Source organism: Phalacrocorax carbo, unplaced genomic scaffold, assembly GCF_963921805.1.
Source record: "Phalacrocorax carbo unplaced genomic scaffold, bPhaCar2.1 SCAFFOLD_58, whole genome shotgun sequence".
Taxonomy (NCBI): Eukaryota; Metazoa; Chordata; class Aves; order Suliformes; family Phalacrocoracidae; genus Phalacrocorax; species Phalacrocorax carbo.
Window position 1 is genome coordinate 351600 of NW_026990389.1, and position 16732 is coordinate 368331.

General features: G+C 38.2%; 1 protein-coding gene across 1 annotated transcript in view; it reads left to right on the forward strand.

Annotated features, from left to right (window-relative positions):
- LOC135311100 (BCAS3 microtubule associated cell migration factor-like) overlaps positions 1 to 15455 on the forward strand; it is a 32094-nt gene extending 16639 nt beyond the window's left edge. Inside the window, exons 2-4 of the mRNA XM_064440249.1 lie at positions 239 to 389; positions 14385 to 14509; positions 15277 to 15455. Of these exons, the coding sequence (XP_064296319.1) occupies positions 239 to 389; positions 14385 to 14509; positions 15277 to 15455 (455 nt within the window). The remainder of the gene's footprint in view (positions 1 to 238; positions 390 to 14384; positions 14510 to 15276) is intronic.
- Positions 15456 to 16732: the final 1277 nt, after the last annotated feature.

Genomic DNA, 16732 nt, shown 5'->3' on the forward strand with positions numbered 1-16732 from the left:
GAGTAATTTCCTTTCCATGGAAGGCGACCTTATCCCCATATATAAAATTAAATATGTGCTGCTTCCATTGCCATTTATTTTTTACCTGAAATGAAGATGACTTTTTTCAATAGGAGCTCATTTTTTCTTTTTTCTTTTTTTTTTTTTTTGGCAATGGCTTATTTCAGGCGGTTTTTAGAAATGATAAATGAAGAAAAAATTCCAATAATCTCTTTTTTTACATCTCTATCCCATCAAGGTAAATTGAACAGTCAAGACACTTATAATAACTTCACAAACAATAATCCTGGGAACCCGCGGCTCCTGCCTCTTCCAAGTTTGTCTGTGGTGTTGCCTCTTGCTCAAATCAAGCAGCCAATGACATTAGGGACCATCACCAAACGCACAGGGTAAGTGTACCTGCACGAACCTCTCCTAACATTTGTGTTACGAGTGATGCTTAGTTTTATTCTTAATTTTCATTTCGGAGTATGTAATTTAATGGCGAATAGAAGGGGGGGGCTGGTAAGACGAGACAAGAAAAGAAAACCAGTGTCAGATAAGTAAACAAAACCTGAAAACAAATCTCTCAAAATTTGGGAGTGTTCCTTTGGGTGGGTCATTCTCTTGCAGTCAACCGTATGGGAAATACTGTACACTGACATCAGGAGAGGTTTCACACCAGGAGTTGGTATGAAACATAAGCAGAGCTGTAGTCAGCTTTTTTTTTAAAAAAAAAGTTTGCTTGTTTTGATTTCTAAACTTTTCAAGCAGAAATGATTTTTGATTATCAGAAATGGAAAGACAGTAAGCCAGGTTGAGCATAAAGAGAAAACTTAATCCTGCTGTTTTCTTGACCTTATTTTTCCTCTGAAGTGACTCTTCTGTACTATGAAATTCACGTGCAGATTTTCATTCAGAGCCAGCTGCACTTTGGTACTTCTCTCTGTGCCATGATAAAGCACTTCAAAATATTCGTTGTGAAAAGCTCTGCTAAATATATGTGTATTAAAATTACTAAGAATATTTTGTGAGCTTTATAAACAATAACAATTTTTAAGTTAATTTATACTGTTGAACAGTTGATACTTTTGCTAAATTTCAGATCTTCAGATTTTGCAATTAATACATAAAGTTAGTGGGTGAATGTTATTTCCACACACCCCCACCCCCCTGTTTGGTTGTTCAAAACCTTGAATGTTTTCTAGTTAAAAGTCTGATCCATTAATTTACAGATTGCTTTTATATTTTTAAGAAAAATAGATCGCGTATGGCATGTGGTTGGACAAAACAGTTGAGAGTCCTGCAGGTTCATAACATTTTCCTGCATTTCAGCAAATGGGTGCAGGCACTGCCTTTCTTGCTTCAGTGGTTTCTTGCCCAAACCCTGATGCTGAGGTGAATTTTACCGTGTGTTTCATGAACCAGGAATTATTTTTCAGGCGAGAGCTCACGGACATTCCCTCTCCCCGAGTAACTCCCATATTCTGTGCTTGAGTGTTCTGGACATCCTGTAAAATCTGCTATTATTTGTTTAGTGCTCTAGGTATGTGTGATAAGGTTCTAAAGCTTACGTATGTATGCACATGTGTGCACGTGTATTGCTGAGTATGTCTATCTAACAATCCAGTCCTGCTCTTGCTGCTGTAAACAGGAATTTCATTAGGGTTGTTGAGCCAAATCCTGAACTACGGACACGCAGTTGCCCTAAGCACAGAGGCTGTCTGCAGATAAGTCCCTGAACTTCATAGATAATTGTAAATGGGACTTGTGAAACAGTAAAGAAAAGGTACAAGGGTAATGTGGTTTCACTTCTTCCACACATTTCAGTTGCTTATTTTGGCTCTTTTTTTCGTGCTTACAATTTAAATGTGGGCAAGGGAAGTAGATTGCACTAGCAATCAGGTGAATTTTTAAAGTATAGGAAGGTGTGATCTTGGGTGAGGACGGGCAGGGAGGTGGGATCGGAGGGAGGTTGGTGTGCATGGAGGTAAGTGGGAAGTTACGGTTCCTGAAAGAGGGAAAAATATCAAAAAGGTCACTTGAAGAGTATGGTTAGGGAAGGACAGAAATGTAATTCTGGGCTCAGTTGGTAGACTCCTGGAAGTGGAATAGACACTTAGAACTATGGGGGACAAGACACAGGAAAAAAAGCCGCCTGAGGGTCTCTCGGGGGGAAGGTAGGGTGATAGGATGATCTTAGAAAAAGCACTTGGTTTACAACTGTAATTAATGAAGTGGCTTTTGCAAAGGCTGTTTCCTTAATGCTGTGGTGATACCAGCAAGCTTTTCCAGAACCATTGCAAATGTAATAAATCTGCATTATTTTATTTAATGTTTTATTCTTAAATATCTTAAACGTATTCAAAGAGTGTTTATATTCATAGTTTTCTGTAAGTAAATTTTACTATTCACAAATTGTCCGTGTCCTATTATTTTGTGTAATTTTTAAAACTAATTAAATTTAAAATACTCGGTGAGGCTTATGTAAGGGGGGGAAACAACAGTCATGGGAAATACCCTGCTGTGTAAATAGAGTTTTCATGAATGAGGATCATAATTTTCAGTGAAGCCCGTGTAGATGTGTAATGCTAAGCTGAGAGCTTCCTTCATTTGTTCTGCATCCAAAATATTTGATGAAAGTACACAAAATTAACATGAAAAGCTGTATTTATAAAGCAGGGATTTAAGAGGAATGCCTAGGATCCAAGAAGCCTGGCATGCCTAAAATGACCAAATTGAGACAGCAGCCTTAACTTAAACCTCCAGGGGGCAAAGCGTGTGTTTAACATATTTAACATCTGCCCTCATATTTCTAGAAACACATAGCGATGTAAGTCTGTACAGTGTAATATTTAGACAGGACAGGGACCATCTGCCTCACTCTGAGAAGTGTAGGAGGCATGTATTACTGCAAATGGCAAAAGACAGATGTATTTACACCTACATGGTCAGCACCTTTAAGCACTGCTCCGAGGAAACAAGGCTCTTCTTTGGGAGCAGCTGCTTAACCTTGTGATTGTGCAGCGATCAGAAAAGGAGACGAAATGGCTATCAGTTGGGTTTTACAGCCGCTGTTCAGTGGCCCTCAAAGCAGATTCCTTTTCTGTTGTTGCTAGTTTTAAAGAATTAAAAATTTAATCTGTTGCAGTACATTTCTAAAAGTAAAAAGCAAAACTAAAAGAATACCACATCATGAGTAGTTCCGGATTTTTCCATTTCATTTGCTTTTAACATATGAAAAAGCTTCTTTAATATTAGACATCTTGAGGTTTGCAGGTTTTATTAACCAAAAAGGCAAGTTGGGTTTTTTTCCTGCTAGTATCCAAGACAGCAAAATATTTCTCAGGTACTGAAAGGACTGATCAGTGCTCTTAATATCATCTGTCTCAAGCAGAGCTGCAAAGCATGTCATTTTACTTGACAAGTGGAATGGCAGTAAATTTTTAAAAAATGTTCACAGTAGCCCTATGGGAATGAAAGACCAGAATCTGTTGTGTCGTTACTGCGCTGTTCATCACAGGTGCTTTTTTTTTTTCCCCCTCATGTAAACTTGTGGGGTTTGGAACATTTTCTGATCAGTCATTAAACTCTTATTCTGAACACAATTTACATTCTCAGCACTGAATATCTCAGAGCATTACCTCCCCTCTTGCCATCATTATTGTTTCCTTGTTCCCTCCCCTCCGTTTTTCCCTTGATTTTTTTCAAGTCTCTCATTGTAATTTCTGCACCTTCATGAAGCACTTAATTTTTGTCCCTATATTTTGTTGTCCCATTGACTCGCTTCCCTGCAGTTTGTACTGTCAGCACATTCTGAGGAGCAGATAGGCTTTCCCGAAGGGGCTCTAACATTAATGAGCAAGGAAGCATCTTATGTTTTAAAGATTAGGGGGATGTAAGACAGAAGAAGAGCTAGATTTAATAAGTCTTTATCCGTGCCTCAGTTTCCCTCTCAAAATTTTAATAGTAATGCTGAATTCCTTCTCAGGTCTGGTGAATGGGTTAATTCATTGCTATTTACAAAGGGCTTATAGATCTGAAAGGGGAAGAACTGTATGATCCATCTCATGCTTGTCTATAAAAGGCAGTGAATCAGAGTATGTTAGAAGACAGCTTTGTGCTTTGCAGTAGATTATAAGCGTTCCTTGTGTTTGTGGAATGAGTTGTAGTTAGTTTCCAGTTTGTAAGAATGCGGGGACGCAGATGAGCTGTGAGAGGAAGGAGGGGAATAAAAGATACAATAATTGCCCCAAAAGAAAAACTGTTGTAAAAGTTTGTGTCTCTGACAGCAGCATTTGTTTTAACTTTCTCAAGGGATATAGTCATTATATTTGTATCATACTTCATTCTCAAATTCATTATAGCTTTAGTGAAACACCAGGATGTAACCTGCATTAGTTGGGTCTTGTCAAAACAGAGGCAGCCAATGTACCTTATAGGAAAAGGAATAAACCTTACGTTTTTCCATCCGAAAGATGTAGATAGTGTGTTTTTAAACATGAAACTATTTGTTCTTTATCCCATCCTTCATTCCACCCCCAATAAGGAAAGGGAAAAGTAGGTAAAGTGTCCCGTGCAATTTTATCATTTTAGTGTTTCTCGTTGCTTTTGTTAAATGTACTGAAAATCGCTGATACCCATGTGTTTTATTTTGACTCAGAGAGCTTAGTTTATCCCAGGTTCTACTACTGAAGCAAACAAAGATAAGGAATGCAAAGTCATGTCGTCATGATACAATAAAGTAGGAAAAAGTGACTGTAAAAGTAACTAAAAAAGTCAAGAACGAAATTAAAAAGTAAAGCTAAAGAATTCAGTACAGTAGGTCAGCTTTCCTGCATCGTGAGGCCAGACATTCTCTTCCTGGCACATTCCTCAGACGTGTTTTGTGTCACCTTTGGCTTTTATAATACATTTTGGTAATAAAGCAACTACTGTAGTGATTTGTAATTGATATGAAATAAAGTGATTTGCACTAAATTGTGTTCAGACGGCACTATTTGTGAAAGGGTTCTCGCTACAGCAACGTGCAGCAATGAGGGTTAGAATTAAGTGGGTGTCGCACACCGTATTAAAAGTTTAAATGGTTTTTGTTAAACAGTAACACAAAATCAAAGAATGTGTCAGTTTTCAATTTGCTAAAACTCAGACTCGGACAAGAAATTAGAAAAGTTGGAGTTTTGAATCAGGAATCATCTTCATTCAATAATTTTCCTTTGGAATTTCTCACTAGCTACGAGAATGGGGAACCTCAGTGAGTTTTTTTGCCTTGACATTGCCCTGTTACTGTCACCGAGCGTAGCCATCTGGTGCTGTCATTTCAAGGTTGGGTTATCCTGTAATTTGTACATTCTCTCCCTCTCAATTAGCATACCATCCGTATTATGTGAAGGAAATAGTGAAAAACAATCGCTTACGTAAATATCATAGGAAAAAAATGGTTGTCTTAAAAGAAATCAGGTCTCCCAGACAGAAAGGAAATGTTAAGTTGCCTCTCTCACACTTAAGGCTTTTTATTAAGACTCTACCATAGTCTTTGGAAGTGTAATTACATTTTCTTCATGAAACAAGATTCTGTATCCATGTTAAAAGCGAACAAACAAAACCTTCCATTGAAACATGTATCCACCTGGGTCAATTTGTAATTAAAACGGAGAGAATTTGTTAATTTGCAAGGGTAATCATGGTCAACATAGTAAGTTGTGCAAAAAAAAAAAAGTGTTAGCTTCTACAGGGTTCTAATGAGCTCAGCTGAATGTCATGTGCCTGCTTTTTGCAGGCAGAGAAACTGAGGCAAGGGAAAAAAAATACTTGCCAAAACATGCAGGATCATAATTTAGAAATTCTAAGCTCCCCATCAGATTTGACCACTCTCCAGTGACTCTTCAAAGTTAGACTAGATGCGTTCTGGGTTTTGAATTCCATTGGCTATGGGTTATGCAGAAGACTTAGTATTTAAACAGTGCTATAGTGCTGGGCTAATCTTCTCCTGAGCCATTAGGGTGGTCTTGGACTCAGGGTCTTCATGTGTTGAGCATGTAGGAGATCGTACAATTCATACTGTTCATACTATTTAATTGGGTTTTATCACTGTTCAGAGGTGATATATTATGTCTAGAAAGGCAGCTGGTTGTACCAAAGGAGCGCTCTCCCACAGAGTGTTAACCCAACATTTATTTAAATACAAACAGTTGAAGGCTTATACAGAGTTCAAAAGATCGTTGGTATGTTTTTTGGCCTGTATTACTAATAAAAAATAGGATTGCTTTTTTTTTTCCTTCAATATTCTATTCTTTATTGGATTTTTACATCTTTGCATGTCAAAGAATATATGTCTTAGGTTTATGCCTTCACCTAAATGTTTTTTTAAGGGGATTTCTTCATTCACTGATGTTGTGCTCATGTCAAATTTAGTTCACAGAATTCTTTTTTATCAGGCTGGTATCCTTCTAATTGTGTAGGCGTATGGCCAAGTGCTTTATACATCTTTCTATTATAGACCTTTTCTGTTAGTTGATTGCCTGAAAATATTTCATTTGTTTCAACTAGCCAGAATTTATTGCTGAGTCAGAGTATAAAAACAAAAATGGCACATTGGCATTTACAACATCAATTATTCAGCAATTTTGTGGGTGGTGTTACATCCCAAATGAGAATCAAAGAAGCCTTGAGCGTGTGAGTAGCTCCAAATTTACCTCCTGTTCCTCCTTTTCAGGATTTATGCAAATGTTAGTATGGCGATGGCTTTTTCAAGGGCGATATAAAGAACAAGGGAGATACCCGTTAAAAATGCACTAAAATTAATGGGGTGTGACACCACTTTAAAAAGTAGAGGCCGTGCAAAATATTTGAACAAAACGCCACCAACAACAAAATCATGGTGTAGATAAATTGCTGAGTGGCCAAAAACATTAAGCAGGTTATTTTGAACATAAGTTAGGGTTCTCTTTCCTGCATTCCATGCAAGCTTGTAAGGCGGGGAATAAGATTGCTGTGCCGTACACTTGCTAAAGATTTTTCATTTAATAGCGTGTCTCTGTCCCAGAAAAAGGGCTGAGTAATTTTCTCGAAAAGGTTGTGCTTGTACTTGTCGTTTTTACTTAGGACTTGCCTCTTTTCAGTAAATTTGTAAAACTGTCCCGCTCAGCCCTTCAGGGTTCCATGAAAACACCCACGTATTCGTTGCTTTTGATGCTAATTTACTTTTTCTGTTAGTTTTGACCTTAATACCTGTTTAAGGCTCTTGACTGCTTTTGCCTCAGATTTGTCAGGAGATTTCAGGAAGGAGACCTAACCTGTGTTCACCTTGAATTATAACGTTAAATCCTGCTTGCAACTGATGCCTTACGTTTGTCCCAGCCGTTGTGCATGGAGAGCCTACCCCGTCAGCTCCTGCTTCTGTGGGCGGTTGCGTTGTCAGCGGGACTGTTCACGTGAGCCGTTGTGCCTGTGAGCGCCAGCATGCGGTTACATTAGAGGTCTACATCTCTTTCAGGGCATCATGAATGGTTATAAAAAATTATTTTGTTTACCTTCTGCATAAATCTTAATAGCATGATATACAGTGTACTTGTTGGTGATTGAGTTTTCATCTAATTTCTGTGCATTTTTCCCCTTTACGTGAAGACCTTACCTGTTTGGAGCAGGATGTTTTTCCATAAAAGCTCCATGGTGAGTTCCCAGTTCAAACCCAGCATGCCTATAATTCATTTGCTGTCCTCACTGAAAATAACTCTGTGCTTAGACTTTTTAATTTTTGAATTATTTTTATTTTTGTAATTTGTTTATTGCATGGCTGATCCATAGGTGGAAGCACTGCATAATTTCACTTTTAAACTATGGATGCATGTTCACCATTGAGCATTGTCAAAGGAATGTGTTCTCTTTCGTTTTTTCTTTTTTACCTTTGAGAGGGCATTTAATTTTTAAGTAGCAGAGAAGTTGAAAAAATAAATTATTTCCCAGTGGGCAAAACTTGTCACAGTATCTTTCCAAAACAAGCCTCTTTTTGTTTTTTCTATATAGCTTCCTTTATTATTGTAGCACTAAGTTGCTTACAGACAGAAAGCATCGATGGTGACCTCTTGAAAATAAGCCAGATCAGCAGTGACTAGTCAGTAAAGTCCCGCAGTAAGAGAGATGAAGCAAGTCACACAGGCATTGCGAAATGAAAAATTAAGCTTATCACACTGGAGGTAAAAAAAAAGCCACAGTTCTGTTAAAATCAGGATATTTGAAATAATAAGAGATTTTGCTTTTTATATGTAAAATTGCAGCACATTACAAAAATACAGACAGAAGGAAAAACAAGTGTTATCAAGGTTCCCTGTGTCGGAGCTTGGTTCTGTATTCCTCCAGTGCTGCATAACCTCCGGTGCTACATAACCTCCAGTCACCTTTTTATAACAGAATGGGGGTTAGGTGGTTGAAGATCTAGGCAACAAAAATGGAAGAATTTTGAACACGGTACAACTTTCTTAGAAAACTTAGAAGCTCTCAACTAGGAGTTTTTTGGGTTTGTTTGGGGTTTTTAACTTTAGCTAAGGATACTGACTAGCTTATATCTATCAGTATCTGTTAGAAGAGTTGTATGTAGCTCTTGTTTCTACTACTTGAAGTTTGTTCCACGTATATCACCCCCTTAAGTCTCTGTCAAAATACTTTCTTCAGCAGAGAGAACTTCTTAAGAGCTTTGTTAGGCTACAGGGTTCTTAATAGAATGGCAGAGGACAGCGGATGGGGAATACGGGAGCTATACCGGAGACAGGAAAAGCGATGGCACTAAATATGGCATTAAAGGAAAGAAGGTGACCTTGCCGTGTTCCTAGAGAATACCTGGCTACTGAAGTAGTCTTCCTAAGAACCATTTCTAAATGTAGTTTATGATGCACCTAAGTATTTTGTCTGATGGTGATCTAAGAACTGAAAGGGCTCTGGAAGAAGAGTTTTGAAAGTGGATTGTCTTAGCAAATGGATGTTTCAGTCACCCCCTGCATGAAGCAGCAGAGACGCTTGTCAGCCAGAAATGATTTTAGATTGAGGCAAGATTAAAAGGCCTAGATTAAAGAGGGGGATATATGAAATAGACTCAAAAATTGTTGCCTGTCTTTCACAAGACTCTCTTGTGGTTTGTTTAATGCCATTGCTAGCTCAAAAATATGGTCTTTACTAGCCTACAGAGAAATTAGGATAAAAAACACGCTTTGGGTGGGGGAAGAAATCATGTTGTTTCCATTAAGGTCTTAATGAGACCTAAAATTATGTAAAAAAAGAATGGAGATTTGACAGCTTACTGCCTGGCCAATAAAGGAACCTACCATTTCTTTTCTTGCTTTCTCTTGCTTTATTCATGACTTGACAACTGGAAACATGTCTCCATTTTCTTGTTTTAGGCACAATGATAAATTAATTAAAATGTATGTATTTTGAGACAGATGAGCTTTTTCAGTAATTTTATGTGTAATTGCAAATTTCATGCAATATTTTTTCCTGATACTTTTGTTGCTGCTTATGTAGTCTAGATAAAACTTTAACCTTCAAAAGCATGTCTGTTTCCATTTCAGCGGGTTTAGCTGTGGAGTTGTGGATAAGTGCTTTTGTTGTTATGAATCTGATGTATTTGAAACCTGTTCGTTGGGAATACAAAACCAATGTGATTCTCAGTCTTTGCAGACACTTTCTATTTGATTGATACTATTTGAATTTGTAAAGCGGTTCCTTCATATCATATATATGCAATTTATTTCTTTTAAAGTCATGTTATTTATTTGACTATGAACTTAAAGACTAATTTAAGAGCCAGCAATATTTTATGATACATAAAGCTGTTTGAGGAGCACTCCATCGCTGTACTGGGTAGCCTCCAGTTTTCATAGTTGCCTATGGTTTTCAAAATATTTTAATGGTATTAATACTTACTGATTCTTTCTTACATAAAGTAGAAAAATGAATAATAATAAAAAACCAAAAACTAGTTGGGATATTGTCATTAGTTACGATTTTTCTAAAAACTAACACAATACATTTCCAGAGTTTACGACAGAGTTTAATTCATTACAGAAGTCAACAAGGGGTAGCACTGAATTGTTTCAGTAGCTCTTAATCTTTTTGTATTACATTGTCAACATGAAAGAACTTGCCTGCTATTCTGAGACTCTTTTTTTTTAAATTTTTTTAAGATCTGACAAAGTGATGTCTTAATTTTCTTCTTTAGTTTGCTCCCATCGCTTTTTGTGCCATTTCAGTAGAAAATGCTCGTGTATGTTTTTCGTTGGACATGTATACATGTACGTCGCGGTGCTTCTGTGTTTAAAATGGAAATAATCCTCCAAAATTCTGTTAGAGACGTTAATTTTCATCAACAAAACAAATTTCCCTAAATTTTATGGTATTTAGCTGGAGTTTGGGATTAACTTGACTTTCGGCAGGTGACTCTGTCATTGACTTTGCTGAGGTGGGTGAATGTCAGCTGTTGGTAACTGAAATGACATGAACGTGGTCTTCAGTGGAGGCGTGGCTCTTATTAAATTTATAGTGGAAAAAGATCTATGTACTTGAAAGGGGTTTTTATTACTATTGTACTCCTGCTGTAGGTCTCTGCGCAGATACAACTGGGGTGAAAATACTGCTGTGTCTCATTGAATTCTTGGTGTAGTTACACAGCCGGGTAGACCCAGACAGGAAGAAGTACACTGCCTTTTCATCCTCCTTACATCTTAAATATAGTGCTGTTGTTTCTCACTGTAGAAGACTGAAATTACAAGGATGACTGGTTTGGTCCCATTAGCTTCGCTTTCTTGTTTTCAGTGTTGATTCCCAACAACCTGCGCTTCCTGCATCGCAACCCCTTTCGGTAAAAATACGGTACAATCTTTTTAAAGTTACCAGATTGTGAAGATTCTTTTAAATTAGCTGTTTTCAAAAATGAGGCCAAATGTGCCTTGATTTCAGTTCTCGGAATAATTTATGAGGTGCTGACAGGCTAAGAGCAAGTAAAGAGCAGGAGTTCATAGCAGAAACAAGTCATTCACCACCTACCTTCAACATTATTGTTTTGTTATCATTTATAAAGCTGAGAGGGTGTTTGCATCTACATAATAAGGGGGATTTATAGTTTCTAAGTTGTTAAAATATCACAATGACATGAAAATATATTTTTCTAATGGCATTACTGAAAATAACGGGGCTTTTGAGGTTTACTGAAAGAAATTTGAGTTGGAATGTGTTGATGAAAACTCAGGGATAAAGGAAAATGGTGGTAAAAGGAAAGATTCCTGAGTTACGATGGTTTTCAGAACAGACTTATTGGCATCTCGGCAGTTTTTTCAGAAATATGACTAAAGCAGTATCATGCACTAGTCATTTTTTTTTGTTGTTTGTCTTTATTTTTTAGCAGGACTAAGTTTAACCACATGAGTAATCGTGTTTTACAAGGTCTGCTCTTTCTGTCTACAAAACATCATTCTCCAAGGGAAAATGTTTTGGCACTGAAACCAACACTTAAATGCATGCCTTGAAAGATGTACATCTTCAAGATGTGGTGTAAATAGAACGTAGCTTAGACCATTTCCTCTAAGGTTGTTCATAACTGTATTTAGTTGAGGATAGGTCTTTGGGAGGAAGAGTGTGGAGAACCAGGCAAAAATACGTTGTTAGAGTGCAGCGTGCCCTTCTGCTTAAGGGCTTGAAGAACCAGTTGAAGTCTCTGTAGTTACGTCTCTGTAGAAGTCTACTCCAGTTTGTGGTTGAGAATAGCATTTGCTCCTAATTTTTTCCACTTTAAATTACTTTAATAACCTCAGATTGTGTTGAGTAAAAACCCAGAATGTTAAGAATATTGAGATAGTATAGACAGATTCTCTTTTCAAGAGTTTAGAAGAGGAAGTGAATATGGCTGAGTCATATCTGTACTCGTAGTTTGCTTTCTATTGACTGATGGGTAGCACACTCCTTCTGAACAATCGTGTTCTACATTGAAAGCAATCATTTATTGATTGACGTATAGATCAGTAAGTAACAGGACTCTAATTAGTGCATACATTTCCATTTCCATTTCTGAAGGAATATTAGTGCATGAATATTTGGAAAGTGAGAGCTAGAAGTAGTTATCGGTACACAGTTTGTTACAGTAATTAAAAATACTGGTTTTGTGACATCTGACTATTTCAAAGTGAAAGAAATCTATTCTGAATTTTTCTGAGCAGCTAATAAATACTTAATATGTTAATAGCAATTGAAATATCCTAATACAGATTGTGAGGTGCCGCTGCAAGCAATGTAATATCTTTATAGTCAGGAACTTTTTGGAACACGGATTTCTGACCCAGTAGTCTGTCACTGTAGTTTTAACAGTTGGAGATTAAGTGTTTTGTGGTGGTTCAATATCAAAGTTACTGACTATAAATTGCAGTTGCTCTTTTGGGACGTTCTAGCTCTTCCTGCATGTACGAGAGCTCCAGGAGTGATCTAAGTCGTTGAAAGTTTGTCTGAATCTTTCCACTGACTCTGGTCGGTGTGATGGAATGCCTTTTGAAAGGTCTTTTTTTAATTATTATCTTTCCCCTTCTGACCATAGGCTTGCCGTGCGCAGGATTTATGGCAAGTAGCTCAGCCCCTCAGTGCTTCAGTGGGTCCATCTGTAAGCCTGGCAGAGTAATACGGCACAAGGTGTTGGGAAGCTCACTTACACCTTCTGTAAATCCCTTTCAGAAACCTGGCTGAAAATACAGTGCGAGTGCAAACAATTAGTCATTCCTCCCGTTTTCATAAATGACTTAATTTCTCGTATGCTATGCAAAAAGTATTTGCTGCTTTAAGTGAGTTCAAGTTGAAGGCAATTTTAATGTTTCAAGTTGCGTGACAGTTATGATGGAGGCTGTGTGTTTTTAGCCATCTGCCGTAGCTTCCACGTGTCACTTACTACAGCTAGTTGTTGGAAGGAAATCAAAGTGTTTGAAATCAGCGCGAGTTTTGCCACTTATTTCCATGAGATCAGGGCTGAGCTGTAAGGGACCAAGACAAAGGTCTTTAGAGAGGGGCAGTCTCTGCAGCTAGATGCAGGAGTTTTAGAGAAGCCCAGCTTGTAGAGTAATTTTGCTTTAGCTCTCTTTTCTTATGTTATTTTTACATTATATTGATTCATAATCTGTTTCTGCTTTAATGTCCCTATTGGTTCATTCTATTGAATCACCTTGCCTCTATACAAGTAATTTGTCATTACCAAAAAATGGTAGTATGAATTAAGTGCCATTATAATTATGTGTAGTGTTTGAATTGCTTTCTGCTGATTTAAAATATTTTTCTGCTGCTTAATTCCATCATAATACTGCAATAATTTGTATGCACGCGCATATATGCACACACACGCTTCTTAGATTTGAAGATAATAACTTAAAAATGACCAAGTTAATGTGATGGTGTAATCACAGGCTGATATAATGTGGGACAAGAAATTAATGGAAGAATAAAGGAAAGGAGGGAGAGGTAGAAAGAGAAGGGAGCAGTGAAATTGAGTAGAGAAATACAAAATAATCCAATTAAAAAGACTGGAAAAAAGGTAATTTGGAGAGGGAGGAATCCTGCGTGAGCTTCTCAGACAGCTTTCTTCTCAAGGAAGGGGTGAAATCCTGGTTTAATGAATGGAGGAAATGGGCAGTGCCCTGAAAAATAGCTTTGAGTTTATACAAAGCATGATGTTACGTGATGTAAGGAGGAACAGTAAATGATGTTCCAACAAAACATAATTATAAGCCGCTGTATCTGCTACATGCACATTGTGGTGTTTCAGAGGAGAATGTGTCTTAATCTCTTTTTACATGATATAATTACTAATTTGTTCTAACATGTAGCTCATGAACATATGTGTTGTTTACCTTTCCTTGTACCCTCCGCATGTGTTTCCCTCTTACCCTTTTTCCCATGTCACACATATCCTACCAGTTTCAATGGCATCAGGACTGTGCTGAGTTACAACTGATCAGCAGTCAATGTTAGTGTTATTTGGAAGCTTCTTTTGAAAATGCAAGAAAATATCAACCACTTAGAATGACTGACTCAGAATCTATATTTTCATTCCCAAAGGACATACAATTTTAAATGTTTGTATTCACTTCGGAAGTTGTTTCTATTGAATGCAAATATTCAATATTGGGTCTTTTAAACAGTTCAACTAATTCTCCATTATGAGCCGGTGCTGTTCTTGTTAATGAGTTAATGAGTTCAGTGATCAAGGGGAATTTGGGACCCTATTATCGAGAAACACTGAGCATCTGTAAAACCTGCTAAATCGTATGGGAACTGCAGATATTCACCACTTCTGAATTAGCACCTTAGAATGAGTACTAAGCAAGGGACATCTTAATTTTTGAGAGTTAACTTTCATAATTTTATTTTGTTCTTTCTTTAAGCAAATCCAAACCGGCTCCACAGATTTCACCCAGTAAGTCTGTGGGAGGAGAGTTTTGTGTCGCTGCAGTCTTTGGATCATCAAGGTCATGGTTTGCAAACAATCCCGGTCTGAAAAGAGAAAAAGGTTGGTATATTACAAAAATAGGACTTGCATTTAAATTTAAATTCTCTGTTTTGTTTTCTCACTTTGTGATAACTTCTGAGCAGATGGTGCTTACCTGTAGATTTTCTTCCTTCGCCTCAGTAACAATGGAGATATTTGACAACATGCTTGGGGTGCTTTTGGTGAATAGGACCATTTACAAGACATTTTAATTAGTGAAATAAATCATTGGTCTTTTATTATGATATAATGACAGAAGACAAACTTGATAGTTCAATCCAACAATACTGTGTTGAAGCTGCACTGAAAAAGCTGTGAGGTAAAGGTGAGATGCCCTTGCTAAAGCAAATGTACAGTCATATGCTTGGCAATGTGTAATTACCTCAACACACCCTGGCGAGAAACTCTGTTCCACCTTCTCTTATGCGAGTTACATGTATATTTTTGAAACGAGGGGGAAAATTGGGTCTTTGTCTCTCCAGCCCTTCCACTTCTAATTCACAATTTTGGCCGCAAGCATGATTTCTGAGTTCCCTAGAGAGCCCCTTAAACTGAGAGTATGTGAAGGGCGAGTGCTACTGAGAAGACTGGATGGTCTCTTGTAGCTTTAAAACTTACCAAAGTAATGAAAATATTAATTTAAGTTGTGCGTGCATACATCTCATTGAGAAAAAGAGCGAATAATTACTTCCAACTCACCAGTTAACCTTTCAGTAGTTTAGGAAGACTATTCTGAAATATTTTAGACAGGTAGATTATTCCGGAGCCCTGTGTTTCTACTTCCACAGTTGCCAATGAGCTTTTCTCATGTGCCCATGTCACTGTACTGATCCGAGAGCTATTACCAAAAAACCACATTGGTCAAGCAAAACTCACACAAATAACCCAAAAGCCTAAAACAACTGCTAGCAGTTTTCAGCTGGAACATCGGGGAGGAACAAATGGTTTCAGAGAAAATCCTGACTAACTGGCAAGTAAGGGTTCAGTAACGCCCGGCATCCCTTGGCCGCTGCGAGGGACTACCCAACGGCAATGACCCCCATGTCTGGCACTAACAGCTACAGGTTCCTGGCAAATGGAGAGGAAAATGGCTCAATTCAATGTATTTGTAAAGAGAAATATGACACACAGCTCCTGTAGCCTCTCCACCCGTTCAGACACTGGTCAATCGTTCCATGATGGGCAACCGCGCAGCGAGTCACAGAATTGACATTAGAGGCGGTGCCAGGTCTTCCAGCCTACACACATACAGTTCAGCTCATGACAAGTTCACTGAGTTACCTGCTTGGGAAGTTGCCTTCACCCTGACAAAACCAACAACGTAGGGTGAAAGCAGTTCACTGGCAAAATCCTGACATTTTGGGATTGTGCAGGTAAAAAGAGTCCAATGATTCTCCTTCGAAACAAGCTTTCTAAAAAGGGCTTCTGCTTGTTGTTTTACATGGATTCCTTGGAGTTTCTCAGAAAGAAAAATTAAAATGGGGAGCTACAAATAAGGTACGCTTCTGTCCCTCAATTCAGTGCAAAAGGCCTTCTCTAATAAGAAAGGATTAACAAAGCCACAAAACTTTAAATGACAGAACACTGCCTAATTCAGCTAACAGGGCCATGGAGAAGAACCCCATACCCTCCAAATTCAGATGTCTGCAATTTATTTTAAGACGACGCCCTTGTGGCAGAAGCATCCCGGCTTTCGCAAAAGGCTGGGTGGCAATTCTGCTACGATTTCAGACCACGGTGATACCGCGTACGGTGCCAAGGGCAAAGAAGAAACAGAGGCAGAAATTTCCGAACAACTTCCCAGCAAGGATGCTCCTGCATCCTCTTGCATCCACATTCCTGTGTGAGGAATCACACAGCTCCTACCGGGGATGGATGCTGGGATCGTACAGAAGGGATGATTCAATATCCAGCTCTTCAGATTCAAACTTCCTAAGGCATGTGGTAAAGGGAGGCAGGAGGCTGGAGATCCTCAAGCAGACTGAGAGACACCCCCAGCTAGAGAGGGGACACGGGCAGGTACGTGCGTGCCCCCAGGTTTGCTCGTGGTGTGCTCTGCTCTGTCTTTAATTCAGTAACACCAAAGCAAGGGAAACCCCCAGTCGTGCTCACGGCTAACAACCATAAGTTACCTAATTATGAGCAGATTGGCTTGACGTACTCTCGGAAAGTGTGATGCAAGACTGGATAAGTAAATAATTAAAGATCGGCTTGTTAATTAACGCAATATTTTATGGCAAAAAA